Source organism: Medicago truncatula, chromosome 5 (assembly GCF_003473485.1).
Source record: "Medicago truncatula cultivar Jemalong A17 chromosome 5, MtrunA17r5.0-ANR, whole genome shotgun sequence".
Lineage (NCBI taxonomy): Eukaryota > Viridiplantae > Streptophyta > Magnoliopsida > Fabales > Fabaceae > Medicago > Medicago truncatula.
In genome coordinates, this window is record NC_053046.1 from 19,082,105 (window position 1) to 19,097,733 (window position 15,629).

General features: G+C 33.7%; 4 protein-coding genes across 4 annotated transcripts; all 4 read right to left on the bottom strand.

The window, feature by feature from the left end:
* Positions 1–582: 582 nt before the first annotated feature.
* On the bottom strand, positions 583–5,450 carry LOC112421779 (uncharacterized). The gene is made up of 3 exons (XM_024783429.2): positions 2,862–5,450; positions 858–1,643; positions 583–750 (listed from the first exon to the last, which is right to left on the bottom strand). The coding sequence occupies exons 1-3, from the start codon at positions 2,869–2,871 to the stop codon at positions 716–718; spliced, it is 831 nt and encodes a 276-aa protein (XP_024639197.1). The 5' UTR covers positions 2,872–5,450; the 3' UTR covers positions 583–715.
* A 334-nt stretch (positions 5,451–5,784) lies between these two features.
* LOC25494654 (F-box/kelch-repeat protein At3g06240) lies at positions 5,785–6,983 on the bottom strand. Its single transcript, XM_024784796.1, has 2 exons — positions 6,843–6,983; positions 5,785–6,732 (listed from the first exon to the last, which is right to left on the bottom strand). Exons 1-2 carry the CDS (start codon positions 6,981–6,983, stop codon positions 5,785–5,787), a joined length of 1,089 nt encoding a protein of 362 aa, XP_024640564.1.
* A 1,592-nt stretch (positions 6,984–8,575) lies between these two features.
* Positions 8,576–12,042, bottom strand: LOC11416103 (1-acyl-sn-glycerol-3-phosphate acyltransferase LPAT1, chloroplastic). Its single transcript, XM_003613954.4, has 4 exons — positions 11,761–12,042; positions 10,953–11,539; positions 10,764–10,865; positions 8,576–9,519 (listed from the first exon to the last, which is right to left on the bottom strand). The coding sequence occupies exons 1-4, from the start codon at positions 11,858–11,860 to the stop codon at positions 9,307–9,309; spliced, it is 1,002 nt and encodes a 333-aa protein (XP_003614002.1). The 5' UTR covers positions 11,861–12,042; the 3' UTR covers positions 8,576–9,306.
* A 1,593-nt stretch (positions 12,043–13,635) lies between these two features.
* Positions 13,636–14,253, bottom strand: LOC11422170 (UDP-glycosyltransferase 13). Its single transcript, XM_003613955.3, has one exon. It carries the CDS (start codon positions 14,251–14,253, stop codon positions 13,636–13,638), a length of 618 nt encoding a protein of 205 aa, XP_003614003.1.
* Between the last annotated feature and the right edge of the window lie 1,376 nt (positions 14,254–15,629).

The window sequence follows — 15,629 nt, forward strand, 5'->3', positions numbered from 1 at the left end:
TCTATCAGTTCTCACGATCTTAATTTGCTTTTCGCATTGCTTTTCTACTTCAGCCTTAAAAACTTTAAAGGCATCCAATGCTTCATACTTATTATGAAGCAAGTAGACATGCATGTATCGTGAGTAATCATCAATGAAAGAGATAAAGTATTTCGGACCTGGGATGTCCATATCTGGACAACATATATCTGAATGTATGATTTCTAATATTTCAGAACTCCTCTTTGCACCTTTCTTATACTTGTTAGTCTGCTTTCCCTTAATGCAGTTTACACAAGTTTCAAAATCAGTGAAGTCTAAAGTACCAAGTACTCCATCATTCACTAGTCTTTTGATTCTCTGAATGGAGATATGTCCTAATCTCCGGTGCCACAAAATAGAGGATTCCTCATTTATAACACAACGTTTAGTTCCAGCGTGAACATGCATAACATTATTAGTGGCATTATTGTGCAAATTAATTGAGAAAAGACCATCGGATAATACACCATTTCCAATAAAATTAGATTTATAAAACAAATTGAAAGATGTTTCATAAAAATTGAAAGAGTATCCCAAGGGTACAAGTCTTGAAATGGAAATTAAATTTCGAGAAAAACTAGGAACATAAAATGTCTTTTCCAAATTTAAAACAAAGCCACTACTTAAAACTAAATTGCATGTTCCAACAGCCTCCACATGAGAACGCATCTTGCTTCCTGAATAGATGCCTTGCTCACTTGGAAGTGGTTTCCTTAGGCTTGTCATACCCTGCAAGGTATTGGAAACATGGATTGTAGAACCAGAATCAATCCACCATGTGTTATAAATAACATTAACCATATTAGACTCATAACAGACAAGTGAGATTGATTTACCTTTGTTTTCAAGCCATTTCTGAAACTTGGGGCAATCCTTCTTCATGTGTCCCTTCTTTTTACAAAAGAAACACTTGGATTCTTTCTTAATTCCACCTTGAGGTGGTATTTTGCCTTTCCCCTTATGTTTCGCTTGATTCATATTCTTTCTTTCAGTTGCAACAAAAACACTCTCACTTTTTTCCATAGTCAACCTTCCTTCTTCTTGAACACACATGGTCAGGAGTTCATTAATTGACCATTTGTCCTTATGTGTGTTATAAGAAATCTTGAAAGGTCCATATTCAGGTGGAAGAGTGTTCAGAATGTAGTGCACAAGAAAAGAATCAGACATATCAACCTCAAGAGTCTTTAGCTGTGCTGCTAAGTCCCTCATTTGCATGATGTGCTCACGCACACCTTTCACGGTGATAAGCTTCATGGATGAAAACTTCATTATAAGGGTGCTCGCAAGTGCTTTATCTGATGTTTTGAATTGTTCATCAATAGCCTTAAGCAATGCTCGCACATTATCATGCTGATCGACACAACCACGAATACTAGCAGAGATGTTGGTCTTTATGAACATCACACTGAGACGGTTAGACCGTTCCCACATTTCATAAAGATCAACATCTTCCTGAAGGCTAGCTTCGGTAACTGCAGGTGGTTCGTCTTTCCGAATAGCATAATCAATATCCATCCACCCTAAGTGAAGAAGAATTCTCTCCTTCCACACCTTATAGTTTTCACCCCTTAGTTCGGGAATTTCACACTTAAAATCAGAAAAATTCATAGGCTGCATAGCTGCAAAAATTAAACATACATGCTTATAATTAAAATTGAGACTACTAAACAAATATCATGTTTTACCAACGTAAATCATGTTTCAAACTATGAACCTAGTGACATAAAATTTACCTGTAGGCTAAAATTTTATTCAATTAGATTCATATATAACTCAATGACAAAACTATCAATTTATGTTCCTTTTTCTAATTCCTGAGGGTAAGTTAGAAAATATAAATTGATATTTCATCCTAATTAATTATATAAAACATAACAAAAATTCTTATGGGATAAGATTTACTATGTTCAATATAATTAATTACCATCAATGTCACAACCATGATCTTAAAACTTAATATACAATTTTGCATAATTAAAGATGCTGTGGCTAGTCCCTAATTAATTAAAATTATATAGATCATATTGACATTTATTCTAAATATTTAATTGCAAAACAGTAGGCAATTAATTTAATTGATTAAACTGTACTTGATGCATGATTGATGTCATAGTATCATGCAATATCCAAAACCGTAAATAATGCAAATACAGACCCAACATACTGTATGTAATGCACAAAGGTACTTTGAAGACCCATATGTAAAATAAAATAATTATAACAGTACCATAATTATAATATGTTTCATTCTACAAGGAAAAAGAATAAGCCAACGTGAACAGTACTGGTGCAACTTATAGCATTCATTCAAACTAGACTACACCACAAAATAGTAGCATATGACATTTCACATAATAGAATAATGCCAATCAAAAATGATTTAAGGCAATTCCTGATTCATATATTATAAAGCAACAAAATAATGTTTCTGCAGGCTTATACATATGTCGGTCTATAAAACTAAATTGAGACACGCTTTCATACGGTAACCAATAAATAAATCAGTTTATGTCTTCAACCTCCAGACGGGTCAAACGACCCGGTTGAAACCCAAATAAAAAATCACAATAATATGCTACTTTAACACTGGACACTGATTTTAAACAAAGAATCATGAACCAAACAACATTTCCTTGTTATTTCAAGTAATTTTCTGCATTTCTCAACACTCAAAGAGTGAAATAAAAATTTTAATTTAAAAAATACCCAAATTGCAGAAAACGAAATTGCAAGGCAGAGGATAAAATTGGCTCTGATACCACATGTAAGTTATTTAATAAGGTCAAAGAAATAACTACTTAAACAGCGGAAACTTAAATTAAAGGATCAAGGCATACCTCCAGCCATTGCTCCTGCTTGAAGAAGTTGAGGCTCTTCTAAACCTTTCACAATCTCACTTTGATGGTGTAAGTCTTCTGAATAGAGATGTTAGGCTTAGGAAACCAAAACAAATGAACTGCACTCCTTTATATAACTTCTGCCATCAAGAAGTTACTGAACGTGCAAAACAAAACTGCTCCTCCACTCACTCATAATGGGCAGTTATTAAATTTAAGGGAAAGAATAAAGACTATTTTCTGATTAATGGATAATTACCACTATGTGCACTTAGTGGGTAATTACCACTTATTTATTTAATTAAAAATAAATAACTTAATTAGGGAAAATCCAACATAATAAAGCTACATTTAGTTATATTTCTTACTTATCTTCTTTGGTCTTTGACAGAAAACGAATAACAAAACAATACTGTAAAAAAAGATGAACAAAGATGAACAGAATCTTCCTAGTTTGTGGAGTGAAGTCTGAAGAGATGCAACATAGATCTAACAGACTCAATTTCAGAATAATTTTCCTATGAAAGCAAGCATGTACAAAGTCTTCATTGCTTTTTTTGTTATGATTTAGAAACTGTCATCAACATTTTCTATCAACTGTCACAACACATTTATGTACTATTCCTATTCAATATCTTCAATCATTTGAGAAACAAAAATAAGCAACATAAGGCTGCTTAATGGATAGAAAACTAGAATAGAAATGTGAGAAAGTATACAACTAGAGCCATATATATGAAGTATGAACGGTTTAGAAACTAGTTACTCTTATTAGCATAACGGATCCATCATCTATTCAAATTCTGACAGGACTCTGCAGCCAAAAGCTCAAACAAAGCAGGAAAAGTAATTATTGGAAAATCTCAAAATCTCTTTATCTAAACCTTACACAAAACAAAATGAATGCAACCACCCAAGGTAAACCCTAATACCTAGAGCATATAGAACAAAAAGAGCATATATGGAAAGAAAAAATGAAAACATATTGAGAGCAGTATCCAAACCTTGACAGCTGAACCAGGACAAATGCACAACTAAGATTTAAAGCATTTAAGAGTACAAAATTATGAATAATGTAAGAACATCTACCATGAGTTTCAAAATCTAACAACACTACTCTTATAATTCTGATTGCAAATCAAATCATAAACAAATGTTAATAATATCATTGCATCAGAATGTCAAAACCCATCGAATTACAAAATCTTTAAATTAAAATAACAAGATATGTAACTTGAAAGATCACATTATTATCTAAAAAAGAAAAAGTAACTTCAACGCTCATACTCACACCATGTATATATATATATTTAAAAATTATCCAAATTCCATATTTGGAGTGACTATATCATTGTCAAGAATATTATGTTCATGCAAACATTGGTTGCAGGTGTATTCAAGTATACCATGGATTTTTTTTCAGAAATGAGGATTCGCATAGAAAGCATCTTATATTATATTATTAGTTAACATTTATAAGGTAAACTTAACAGACAAACATGACAACACTAAGCCATAGAAGAAGTGTTTGTATTCTTCACTAAAACTTACAGAGGCAAAGGCAACAAAAATAGGAAAATGCCTCCATTCTCCTCAAGTTGTGGACGAATATCTCATCACATATAAACAAACTGTTGCTACAGAACATACACTTCGGGTGCATATATATTTTACCACCTACTTCTGATCAATTTGGTAAAACAAGCCAAAACATGCATCTACACCTATGTATTATGTATAAAGGATCTGCAGTAAGATGACATAGTTCAAATCCATGATAACAGAATGAGAACAGAAGTAATTACCACAACATCAGCAAATAATTCAAATTATCGGTCTATTCTATTGCACATGTGTAAAGTGTTAATTGCGATTTGTGGTCTAATAGTCTTATTCATGACATAAGTGTACTCCTATCCTTAAAATCACGCAGTTAAGATGACAAAGTTCAGCTCCATGATAACAGAATGAGAACAGAAGTAATTACCACAACATCAGCAAATAATTCAAATTATTGGTCTATTCTATTGCACACGTGTCAAGTGCTTATTGTGATTTGCGGTGTAATAGTCCTATTCATGACATAAGTCTACCCCTATCCTTAAAATCACGCATATATATCATTAGTGAACATAATAAATTTCAATGTTCTGTGTGAATTTTAGTTAATAAATCACTTCAAAGTACATAAAGGCGTAATTTACAGACTGTGATTTCTAAATTTCCATTAGTTAAATTGAGAAAATATGACAGAAATTTACCTGTTTCATATACTACATTTAACCAAAGTACTTACTTCTTAAGGAGGCAAATTGATTTGAACCTGAAGTTTTTATCTGTATTTATACTATGTTCCTTAGCTTACATGCTTTGAACCATCTTAAACATTTTTCAATCTAGCATGACTTACCATTTGTATACTTCAAATGGCTCATGTGAGGGTAAGTGTTACAGACTATGAAGGGAACAACCCAATGAGGCGGCTATGCATTTCTCTTGGGAAGTGTGTTACAAGTTATACTGTATAACATGTCCATTCTACTCTAAAAATGTGGACTGGAATGTCTCGTCATTTATAAATAAGTTGCAGACACAGAACACACTCTGAAAATCCATGTATATTTTAGTACCTACGTCCAATCAATGATAGATAACAAGCTAACAACATAAACTTAAACTGCAAATAACTGGTAAATCAAGACTAATTGTCATTGAAATAGAAACCAGAACAATATGCCATAGAAAGAGAATAAAGCATTGAAATAAACTAGTAAAGCAAGACTAAATGCTTATACCTCATGAAAATACATATTATGAGCAACTAACAAGCCAGTTTGCATATAAGCAACTTCAGAAAGTTCAACTTAGGCAATAGAATATCAAATCCTAAGAACTAGACTCATAAACCTTGAGGGTGAAAACTTCACAAAAAGGCTATAAAAGCAATTAATCGGCTATATAAGCAATTATTGGGATGGCCGTGCCGCACCGCTTTTCCGCATGGACAACAGAGGTCTATAACTCCAAAAGGAAGTTCGCTTTTCTTGTAAACTACCACTTGACAAAATTGTTCTGCTTTAACACCAATCTCCTCAATCATCCCGGTAGTTAAATCAAAACAAGCTAGTTGATCATCTTCTTTCCTAACAAGTATATTTCCCTTCTTCCATACTATGATAGGATCCATAATACAAGAGAAAGGTCCAATGTCGAATAGTCTAACCCATGATTCCTTGACACCAATTTTTTCACCCAAGATTGATATGTGAAAAGACTTTGTCTCTATGTGATTAAATATCACAGCAACTGACCCATTGAACACCTGCAGCTTAACATCCTCAAAACCATATTCCATATCTTCTAAAAAGGGTAAAGGTGTAACAAAGCACACCTCATTGCCCAAGTGAAATGACACCATCACCATATTGAACTTCTCATCGTTACCTTCTACTTGCCCTAGCCAATGACAGACCCCATTCAAGTACACATCCCTATTTGCATACACTCCACAACGGACTGGCATATCAATACGAATTTTTCTCCATGAATCAGTTTTTAGACTATATATCTCCCAAAAAGGGTCCTTACCCTCCACAACATCCACATATTGGATGATTTTATAATCATCTCTAACATTGTCATAGCCAAATCCATGAAAAACCAATTCAGTTGTAATCTCAGAAAGAAGCTCACCGCGGCTAACAGGAAGAACCTTAACTTCCTCAGTAGCCGGATTCAGCAGTATAGTACTGGTACCAATGTTTCTAATGTAACCAATGACACAAAGAATGCCATTAACAGAACCTAAAATATCAATGGTATCAAGTTCTGGAGTGTTAAATGGATGTGGAAAATTCAATTTGAGTTTATTCTGAAATTTGTGACCAGAAAGAAAGTAGAAAAAAGAGTTCGGGTACTGATTTAAAATGAGAGAGGCATCATGATAGGGTTTTCAAATAAAACAGACCATGATTTACAAACACAAGAGAAGCGTTTAATAGATTTAACAGGAAGTTTAGAGAGAATGGAGAAATGAATGTCATGAGGAATATAGCTACCAATACCATTACTATTACTAACCTCCTCTCCCTTCTTTTTCTTCTGACTTGTTGTTTGAATCATTTTGTCGAACACTTAGCGTGCATCAATGAATGAAATGAAAATGGAACGCAAACAGGGTTCCGTTTCTCCTCTTTCTGCTGCAAAGTGGATGAATGAATACTGAAGCAACAAAGCTAAGGCTTTTTCTTCTCATTTGTTGTTTGAGTCATTTTGTCGAACACGTAGCTTGAGTGTGTGAAATGCAAATGCAAAGCAAACTGGGTTTCGTTTCTCCCCCTTTCTGCTTATTGTGCAAAGCGGGTGAATGAATGAATACAAAGAAAAGGGTTTTTATTTTTCATTTCATCATTTTGTTCAAAAAGAAATATAATTTTTTCATTATATTCTTTTTGGAGGCAATTTTGAATTAGATTTTAAAAAATAGAGGATGATGATGTGTTTTTTTTTTTTAAAAGTCAAATGTTAATATGTTGATTGTTACTAGTATTTTTCTAATAGCATTTATCAAAACTTGAATCAAGTTCTTTTCTTAATATTCTTCTTTGAAAAAAATATTTGAGTAATTTGTTCACTAAAAAATCATGGAATTGGAACCATATTATTTCCGCCTACATCACCATTCAATATTTCTTGGCCTACTATTGGCCAAACCATCTGGACACTAAGTTGAATGTGAGTAGGATCATTTAGCCATGCTTCATAATTGGAAAAACAAGCACCATAAAAATATATGCCACTCAACCAAAGAAAGATAATGGAGAGTTGGCCTAAATGAGCACTAAATACTTTTGAATTGAGGAAAAGATAAACAAGGTAGCTTAACTGCATCCGCATATTAACTAATCTTTGTCAGAAAATATGTGATGTACACAAGGTGGGTTCTCCCCTCCCAACCAATTCCTTTCATATGCAAGAGCCGAGAATCAAACATCTAACCACATGCTTAAAGGGTAAGTCCCTTACTACATATACCAATCAATTGTTGGAATAGTTTGTAGCTTTAACAATGTGAAAATAAAAGAAAACTTTACATTTTAATCAAAATCGAAGAATAGATTAGTCTCTTACATGTTAAAACGAAAATAGAACGAGAGGGCAATATTGTTTCTCTATTCTCACTTTGATTCAATATCATCCTATATTTTAGATTCCTAACTATAACAATGTTGAAAAAATGTGTTTGATATCTGCAACCGTGACAAAAATTGATTCCAAGAGCTCAGGTGGTACGATTTTTAGCATTTTTTTTTTTTTACAATTTGATCCCTAAGAGACTCGTATTAGTTCATGACAAAATCATAATAGCTCAGCTTTTGTGCCCCTTTGAGTTAATCTATATATTTTGATCATTTATCTTTCATTTAAAACAAGATGGATTCTAGGATGAGGGATCAATTAAACCCCTGAAAACCGAAGAGATGCATAAATAAACTTATGATATAACGAATTCAATAAGCAAATATGTTAATCTACCAAAATTGTTAACCACAAAATTAATCACCTAAAAGCTATGATATATTGAGCCATTTAAATTTCTAGAAATCCTATAATCCCTTTGATATGATACATTCTACTACAAACAATGAAACTTCTAAAAAAAAGCTTTTGGCAAAAGAAACATTCACATGCCGTAAACAGGCTGATTTATCATATCATATGCTAAAATCCTGCTAAGCAGTTTATTTATGCAAAAAAAAAACTAGTTGCAACAATTTTAATGTTCTCTTGCTAATGGGAAATGACTTCATAAGTAACGTTTCCCCACAAAGGCATGAAACTGAGATATCAATATCATCCATTTCTAACACTTGGACGGCCATTTTAGTTTGCACATTCCCATTCCCACTCTCATTTAATTCTTCTGTAGGGTATATATAAGTACACAGTAAATCGACGCTTTGACGCAGCAGATGTAATGAACAATCTCACAGCCTCCATTCTCCATAGTACTAAAAGAACAATGTTGAGGAACCAATATGACTGACAAAGAATGAACAAAGAACTTCATCGCGTGAAGAGCTTCAAACTCATAGCTAGTACACCTGGTGCTTCAATATGAATCAAAATATTCCGATGAAACAACTTATGACTGCACTAGAGGAAGTTAAGTATGAACAAGATAATTCATTTCACTTCTCCAAAGAAAAATTCCAATACGCACACACAAGACTGAAGTGCAAAATTGTGATCTTATAACAGTGAGGAAATGTGGAATAAAACAAAATAATAAAAATTATCTGACCACAGTTGACCTATAAAATACCAAAATTTCCTTGCTAAAAGGTACTAATTGTCCTTAACTGGGAAAGAGCCTGCCATTTTACCCTTCCAATTCGTCGATATTCATGTAATAGAAAATTACAGATCTCTTGCAGTACATTTGTCAGTCATGAGTCAGCACACTTGCGATTTTATTCCTAGCTTCTTTGCATAGCATGTCAGCATCATTTCCATCTATAGGTTTATGAATAACAACTTTCACGGAACCTAAGTTCAATATACCCTCCCTTCCAGCTGGCATGATTGGGCCAGTTCCAATAAGGGTGATTGGTACAATTGGTACTTTAGTCTTTGCAGCAATGCTGAAAGCTCCCTTCTGTACATCCCCAGAGGAAAAATAAAAGTTGACAATCAGTTCATCGAAATGAATTTTCTACTAGAAAAAAATAGGTGCAGCAAAATGAAAGACTTAAAGAATAGATCTTAATTTGAATTTGAATATGCTGCTGCGTAATGCTACCTATATAGGTTTAATTATCGTCCCTATATATTGTGTGTGTGGGGTGGGGGGTGGGGTGGGGGGAGCGGAATCAACTTACTCCAAGAGTATTTGCAGCCATTAAGAACTATTAATTTGACTGCTGGATACCTAAAATTTAATATGTGCTAGAGCTATTAAGCAGCGTAACTCAAACAATTTAATATGTGCCATTGCCAATAATTATCTGGTCAGGCCCCTCAAAGAGAGATTTGCTGAATATTGCGAGTTGAAGGTCACATGATGTGAAGCTCCTAAATTTGGATACCAGTTAACTGAGCTAGCAGAATTAGAGTTAGCCATCAGAGCATATGGATGAGGAGAAGTGAAAGGAGAGTTCATACCAAAGGAACGAAGGCATAAAACTATGAGGCGGATAAGCATTGTAGTGAGGCATGGACAGAGTAGGAGGTTGAGGAAAACCTCTGGGTGGAGGGCCAAGGAGACTACAGGAGCTATAAGGCCAATGCACAGGGAAAGAATTAGCTTGCCATGGTGCTGAATATTGAAGAAAAGAGTTACCAGACTGGAGTATCCCGACTGTTGTGACTGATCGGAGGAAGCAAAGGGTACACAATCATTCTTAAATCAATGATAACAGATGGAAGCTTCATGCCCAAAATCATGACAAACATGACACTGAATAGAATTGCAGCCATATGAAATATTGTCCTATATTTCATATGGACACTTCTAATTGAAGGAGTGTCCCGGTGTCTGACACCGACACTTGTGATTACATTGAATTGTGTCATTTTTTTCAAAATTTTATCGGTGTCAACGTGTCTGTGTCAGTGTCGTGTCTGGTGTCTGTTCTTCATAAATAGGACACAATGTTATCAGTACAGATGAATATACTATTTCAATTTTACTTTGTTACTACTTTTCTATCCTTCGACTATAATTTTGATAGGTTAAGTATTGGTGAAGAAGTGCCCCCACTTGTGTTCTAGGTTATGTGCTATTTTTCGTTGTCAGTCTCAACAACATATAAATAACTCAATTATCTATAATTGTTAGCATCTAAACCACGATTATCTTATCCACTCTACAAAGGTGAAAGTGATTGCACAAAAACTAACCTTGAATGCACCTAATTTTCCATCTTTAGTGCGTGTTCCCTCCGGGAAGAAAAAGACAGAGGCTCCTTTCTTGATGAGATCAATGCATCGTTTAAGACAGTCCTATACATGAAGAAGCATTTAACCAATAAGTTCATAAAATTAGGTACACAAAAAACAATGGTTGAAGAATGCTACTACCATACATACCATCTGGCTTCGGCTGTCCATGCGCTTCAAAGGAATTACACCCAAAAGAAACATTGCCCAACCAATTATCGGAAAAAGGAATATCCCAGTCTTACTTATAAATTTAAAGCTTCTTCCGAGAGTAAGAAGAGTATATATATCTAGAAAACTCTGATGATTGGAAACATAGACAGCGGGAGTATCTGGAGATGGTAGATTCTCCAAGCCTTCGTATTCAATTTTGAAAAACGGAGTGACAGTGAGTGAAGCCCATAGTTTGGCTACGAAATAATGAAACTTTCTACGGTAACGATCAAAGAGGAGTACAAATGGATGTCCAAGCAGCATGAAGATAAAAAGAAATATAGCAGAAAAGGAAGTAACAGTATAAAAACAAATTCCCCTAAGTTTTGCTTCCAATTTGGGTTCAGATACTCCGTCCCCGTCTCGAGATGCAGCAGTAATCTCATATCTTACAATGACATCCCTGCGGAGTTGTTTCAATTTGTTGTAACAGAAACGGGTTGTTCCAGTTTCACACAAGTCGTTGAATTTGGGAGTAAAGGACAGCCTCAACACATTTCTTTGCTTATTTTGGATTTGAGAAACTATACATACAATACAAGAAGACAAAATCAAATCAAAACAAAAAGATAAATTTCACAGAAGCACGACACTCCTCAGATTAAGCGTGTACGAGTGTGAGATGTCATGTAATATGACACATATGATTACACTGAATAATGTGATTTTATCAAATTAATAGCGGTGTAGGTGTGTCAGTGTCCGTGTCTGTATCCATGCTTCAAAGATTGAAAGAATCACTTACCGAAAAAAGGACGAGGTGTTCCACGTAATCCATTTATGGGTTGTTGGCGAGAGTAAGAGAGATAGAGACAACGATGATGGATTGGAGAAGCAACTTCCATGGAAAATGAAACAACAATTGCAGAATAAAAGAAGATTAGTTGGATTGTATCTATGGTGAATCTTAATTGCCTCTTCTTCTATGGAATCGTTGTTTCCATGTTTTTACATTTAAAGAAAGGATAAAACTGGATTGCGGGAAAATCAGAGGAAGAATGATGAATAAAGCACATCTGAACCGTCAATATTGATCTAAGGGTTGTAATTTCACCCACGCATCTGAACTGTCCATATTGATCTAAGCACAGATAAGACGATGATTTTCATATTTTGAGATATGACGTGTAATTTGGTGAATAATACTTAGACTACTAAACTTCACTTTTCGTCTTCTAAGTTTTAAAATGTTACAATTTTGGTTCTCTATTAAAAAAATGGCAAAAGTGATCCCCTATGTTTAGGAAAATATGCTCATTTGACCTCTTAACATAAGGGAAATATGCTTTTTGACCCCTTATCTTTACAAAAAGTTGCAATTATGGCCCATTTTTTTGAACACGTGGCGTCTTCTCAGCAATTTTAGGATCAAGGGGGCCAAAATTGCCATTTTTTTTAATAGGAGGCCAAAATCACAACATTTTGAAATATAGGGGACGAAAAGTGCACTTTAGCCTCATAGTTAATATGAATTGTGAGATTCGTAACCATTTTTTAAACTAATTTTCCAAAGTATAAAATCAACCGTTAAAAAAATAAAATAAAACAATGTTCCAAGATATATGTAACATTTTTATTTGTAAAAAAAAAAATGTAACATTTTTATATATAAAAAAATTAAACATCAAGCATATGTTTAGCCAAAATTTATTAGGTTATAGTTCATATTTAAATGTTTATTTTGTATAAGTCTATTTTAAACATTTTTTTATTGTTGGAGGAGATGTTGTGCAGTATGAGGTTGATGTTGGATGATTGAATCTTTTTAAGGGGGGGTTTTGTCAAGAAAGTATGGAACGAATGAAGTCTAGTCAGTTAGTTCTACATACACGATTCTATTAATTGTTTTCGCCATGGAGAGAGCACGACATAAGGAGGAGGTCTAATCATTTGTTATAGCTGTTTTAAGGGGGAAAATTACTTTTTTAAAAAAATAATTACTTTTGAGAGTATTGCATCTGTTTGTTACAATTTTTTTATTTTTTTTAAACAAAAAATTAGAATCTAAAAACAACAACTTCAAAGGGGAAGCTATTAAGGGTATATTCTAAAAAAAGAATTTGTTTAGAAACAAAGAAAGAAAATAATGGTCAAAAGATTGAACTAATTTTATAACAAAAACTCTTATATCGTTGTATTCAAACAAACTAAATTATTATTTTTCTTAAATAGTGATTTTTATCGCGGTTAACAAACGCAAAATAGATTCTCATTTTTCTTCTTTTGAAATCTTTAAAAAATAATCTATATATTATTCAAAGTCAAAATCACTTTTATTTTAATCTTGTAATAAATTGGACAAACACTTGTATACAAAGCATCTAGTAATTAGGGCCTTTTTTAAGGAATAATTAGAGACTTATGGAGTAATAAGCATTAATCAATATATAATTTTAGAGAATAAATTATTATTATTAATCTATCAAGTTAGTTCCTCGTATGGTTGTGAATAGGCCAAACCGAGTTGGAATTTGCAAGCTTAAACCTGCCTTGTCAAGAAACTGTAACGATGACATGCTCACTGTGTGATATAATTGGCCAATTTTCTTACTGGTTTTTGATACATTTGTTTCAGGACAATATTTGCTTAATGCAGTAGCCTGCTTTTTCTTTGTCAACTTTACTTCGTATAGTCATTTGATTTATGACTTAAATCTTCAGTTATTTTGAGTTTGTATAATGGAGGGATAGATGATCTTGGCATGGACGAAACACCTGGAATCTCAACTACATCGACTTCAGAAAACGATGTAGTAGCAGCAGCCAATGAGGGAAAGTAAGAGAAGAACGAGAACATGGTGGCCGAAGAAGTGAACAAGATATAATGAGTAACACAAAGGGTTTCAGCAATAGGAAGACTAGGTGAAATCAATGTCATGTCATAGATGAATGAAGATAAAGGTGGTGAAAGTGAAGCAAGAAGAGGTGATAGAAGGTGTGAAGAGCAACGTATCGATGCAAATTGTTGGTAAAAAGGATCAACAGAAGTGTTAGTCGTGGCAGCAGCATTATCATGAAAAGGAAGAAGATGAAACTGAACTCTATTCACCTGAGGGAATGAAGAGTGAAACTTAGAGATGAAATCTTCTTCTGCTTTTGTAACTGTTGGTTGCGGAGTGATGAGAGTGACATGACATTGATGTTGGAGAAGCAATGAAGCTAGTCTCAAAAATGGAGTGAGATGGCCCATACCTGAGCTTGGCAAGAGTGCCACATGAATCATAGGAGTAGGGGACATGCTTTTGTTCCTGCTTCTAACTTTCTGTGTTCAAGATGGTAGATATATAACAATGTTAAGACTTAATAGTGACTTTTTTAGATATATAAAGCAAATAGACTTGTTGGTAGATATAAAAAGATGGTAGATCAAGCATCAATTTCAGATACCTAACTTTTTTTAAGGTACTGATTTTTACAACTTTCATGATAAGTTCCTGGATTAAGTATGTTTATATACTAAGATGCATGAATAATGGTTTTTTCTTAAGTTCTAATGTTTACAAATTAAGTTCCTGGTACTGACATTAGGCATACAAAAAAATCAACTTTTTCATTTGTCCCTCATTTTGTTTGGTTGTTTCTTAATCTTGATCTAAGAAAGGAGGTGGCGATGCCGGTTGTTGCCGTTCCTGAGGTGTAACCGTGCAGTGAACCGAAGCTTCGATTTCTTGCTTCTTAAAATCACGATGACCTCAACATTGGGATGCAAAACACGCTAGAAGTGTTGAAGAGTGTTAGCAAGACAACCTCTAACACACATCTCCTCTCTTCTATTTGAGCATTATAGCATTATTGAGAAAGTGTTTATTTTCTCTTTGCAGGTTATTATTAATTGAAATTGATTGTACTGAGTAGTTTTTATTGCTGGTCACACATATTAATGTGATTGTACAACAGTTGGTCAGTTGGGACATTTTTTATGTGATCTACTGCAACTGTGTCTGTACTGCATTGTATAAGTATTACACTTAGATTAAGGTCATGATACCCAGTGGGGCACTAGTTAATTAAGTGAAGAAAAAAAAAATCATTGAAAAGAGCATGTTTTATACTTTTAGAAGTTTGATTACCCAAGTTTCAAGATATTTTTGCTATATTGGTTTTCTTAACTAGTATCCCACGAGCATTTGTTAACATAATTCAATCACTAAGATTACTTTGGAAGTTCAGATACAAGGTTGACTTGAGAACATAAATTTGAAAGAAATGAATTCCAAAAACAATTTTCTTGGATTAGACCACCAAGTAAAAATAATATAATTGCTGGTTAATTTGGTAGTACAACAGTTAGACCATTTTTTATTTAATGAACTTTAAGTACACTGCACCCTATAAGCAATTAAATTATTTTTTTAAAGTTTGATTGGATTTAGAGGAAGTCTCTAAGATGAAATTGAATCATGTCCATAACTTGAAACAAATCTAAACCGTTGGATTAATTGAACAACTGAGATTTTGTTGAAGAAGTAGCAGGAGCTGCAGAGGATATAGCTTCTCTAAGATAACCTCCTTTTGTTGAAGAAGTGGAGAGAAGAGAGAGGGGAGATACATGTTAGGGACAACTAAAATAGTATACCTTAGAAGGGACGACGAATGAGTATTATGAAGGATATT

Excerpts from the sequence above, each read along its gene's own strand:
- LOC112421779 (XM_024783429.2), bottom strand. Across the intron at positions 751-857 it reads GAAATGGCTTGAAAACAAAG|GGTATGACAAGCCTAAGGAA; the intron begins GTAAATCAATCT and ends AATACCTTGCAG.
- LOC25494654 (XM_024784796.1), bottom strand. The coding sequence starts at position 6,983 with ATGATTCAAACAACAAGTCAGAAGAAAAAGAAGGGAGAGGAGGTTAGT. Across the intron at positions 6,733-6,842 it reads CTATTAAACGCTTCTCTTGT|AATAAACTCAAATTGAATTT; the intron begins GTTTGTAAATCA and ends CACAAATTTCAG.
- LOC11416103 (XM_003613954.4), bottom strand. The coding sequence starts at position 11,860 with ATGGAAGTTGCTTCTCCAATCCATCATCGTTGTCTCTATCTCTCTTAC. Across the intron at positions 11,540-11,760 it reads AACACCTCGTCCTTTTTTCG|TTTCTCAAATCCAAAATAAG; the intron begins GTAAGTGATTCT and ends TTGTATGTATAG. Across the intron at positions 9,520-10,763 it reads GAAAATTAGGTGCATTCAAG|AAGGGAGCTTTCAGCATTGC; the intron begins GTTAGTTTTTGT and ends GGGGATGTACAG.
- LOC11422170 (XM_003613955.3), bottom strand. The coding sequence starts at position 14,253 with ATGTCCCCTACTCCTATGATTCATGTGGCACTCTTGCCAAGCTCAGGT.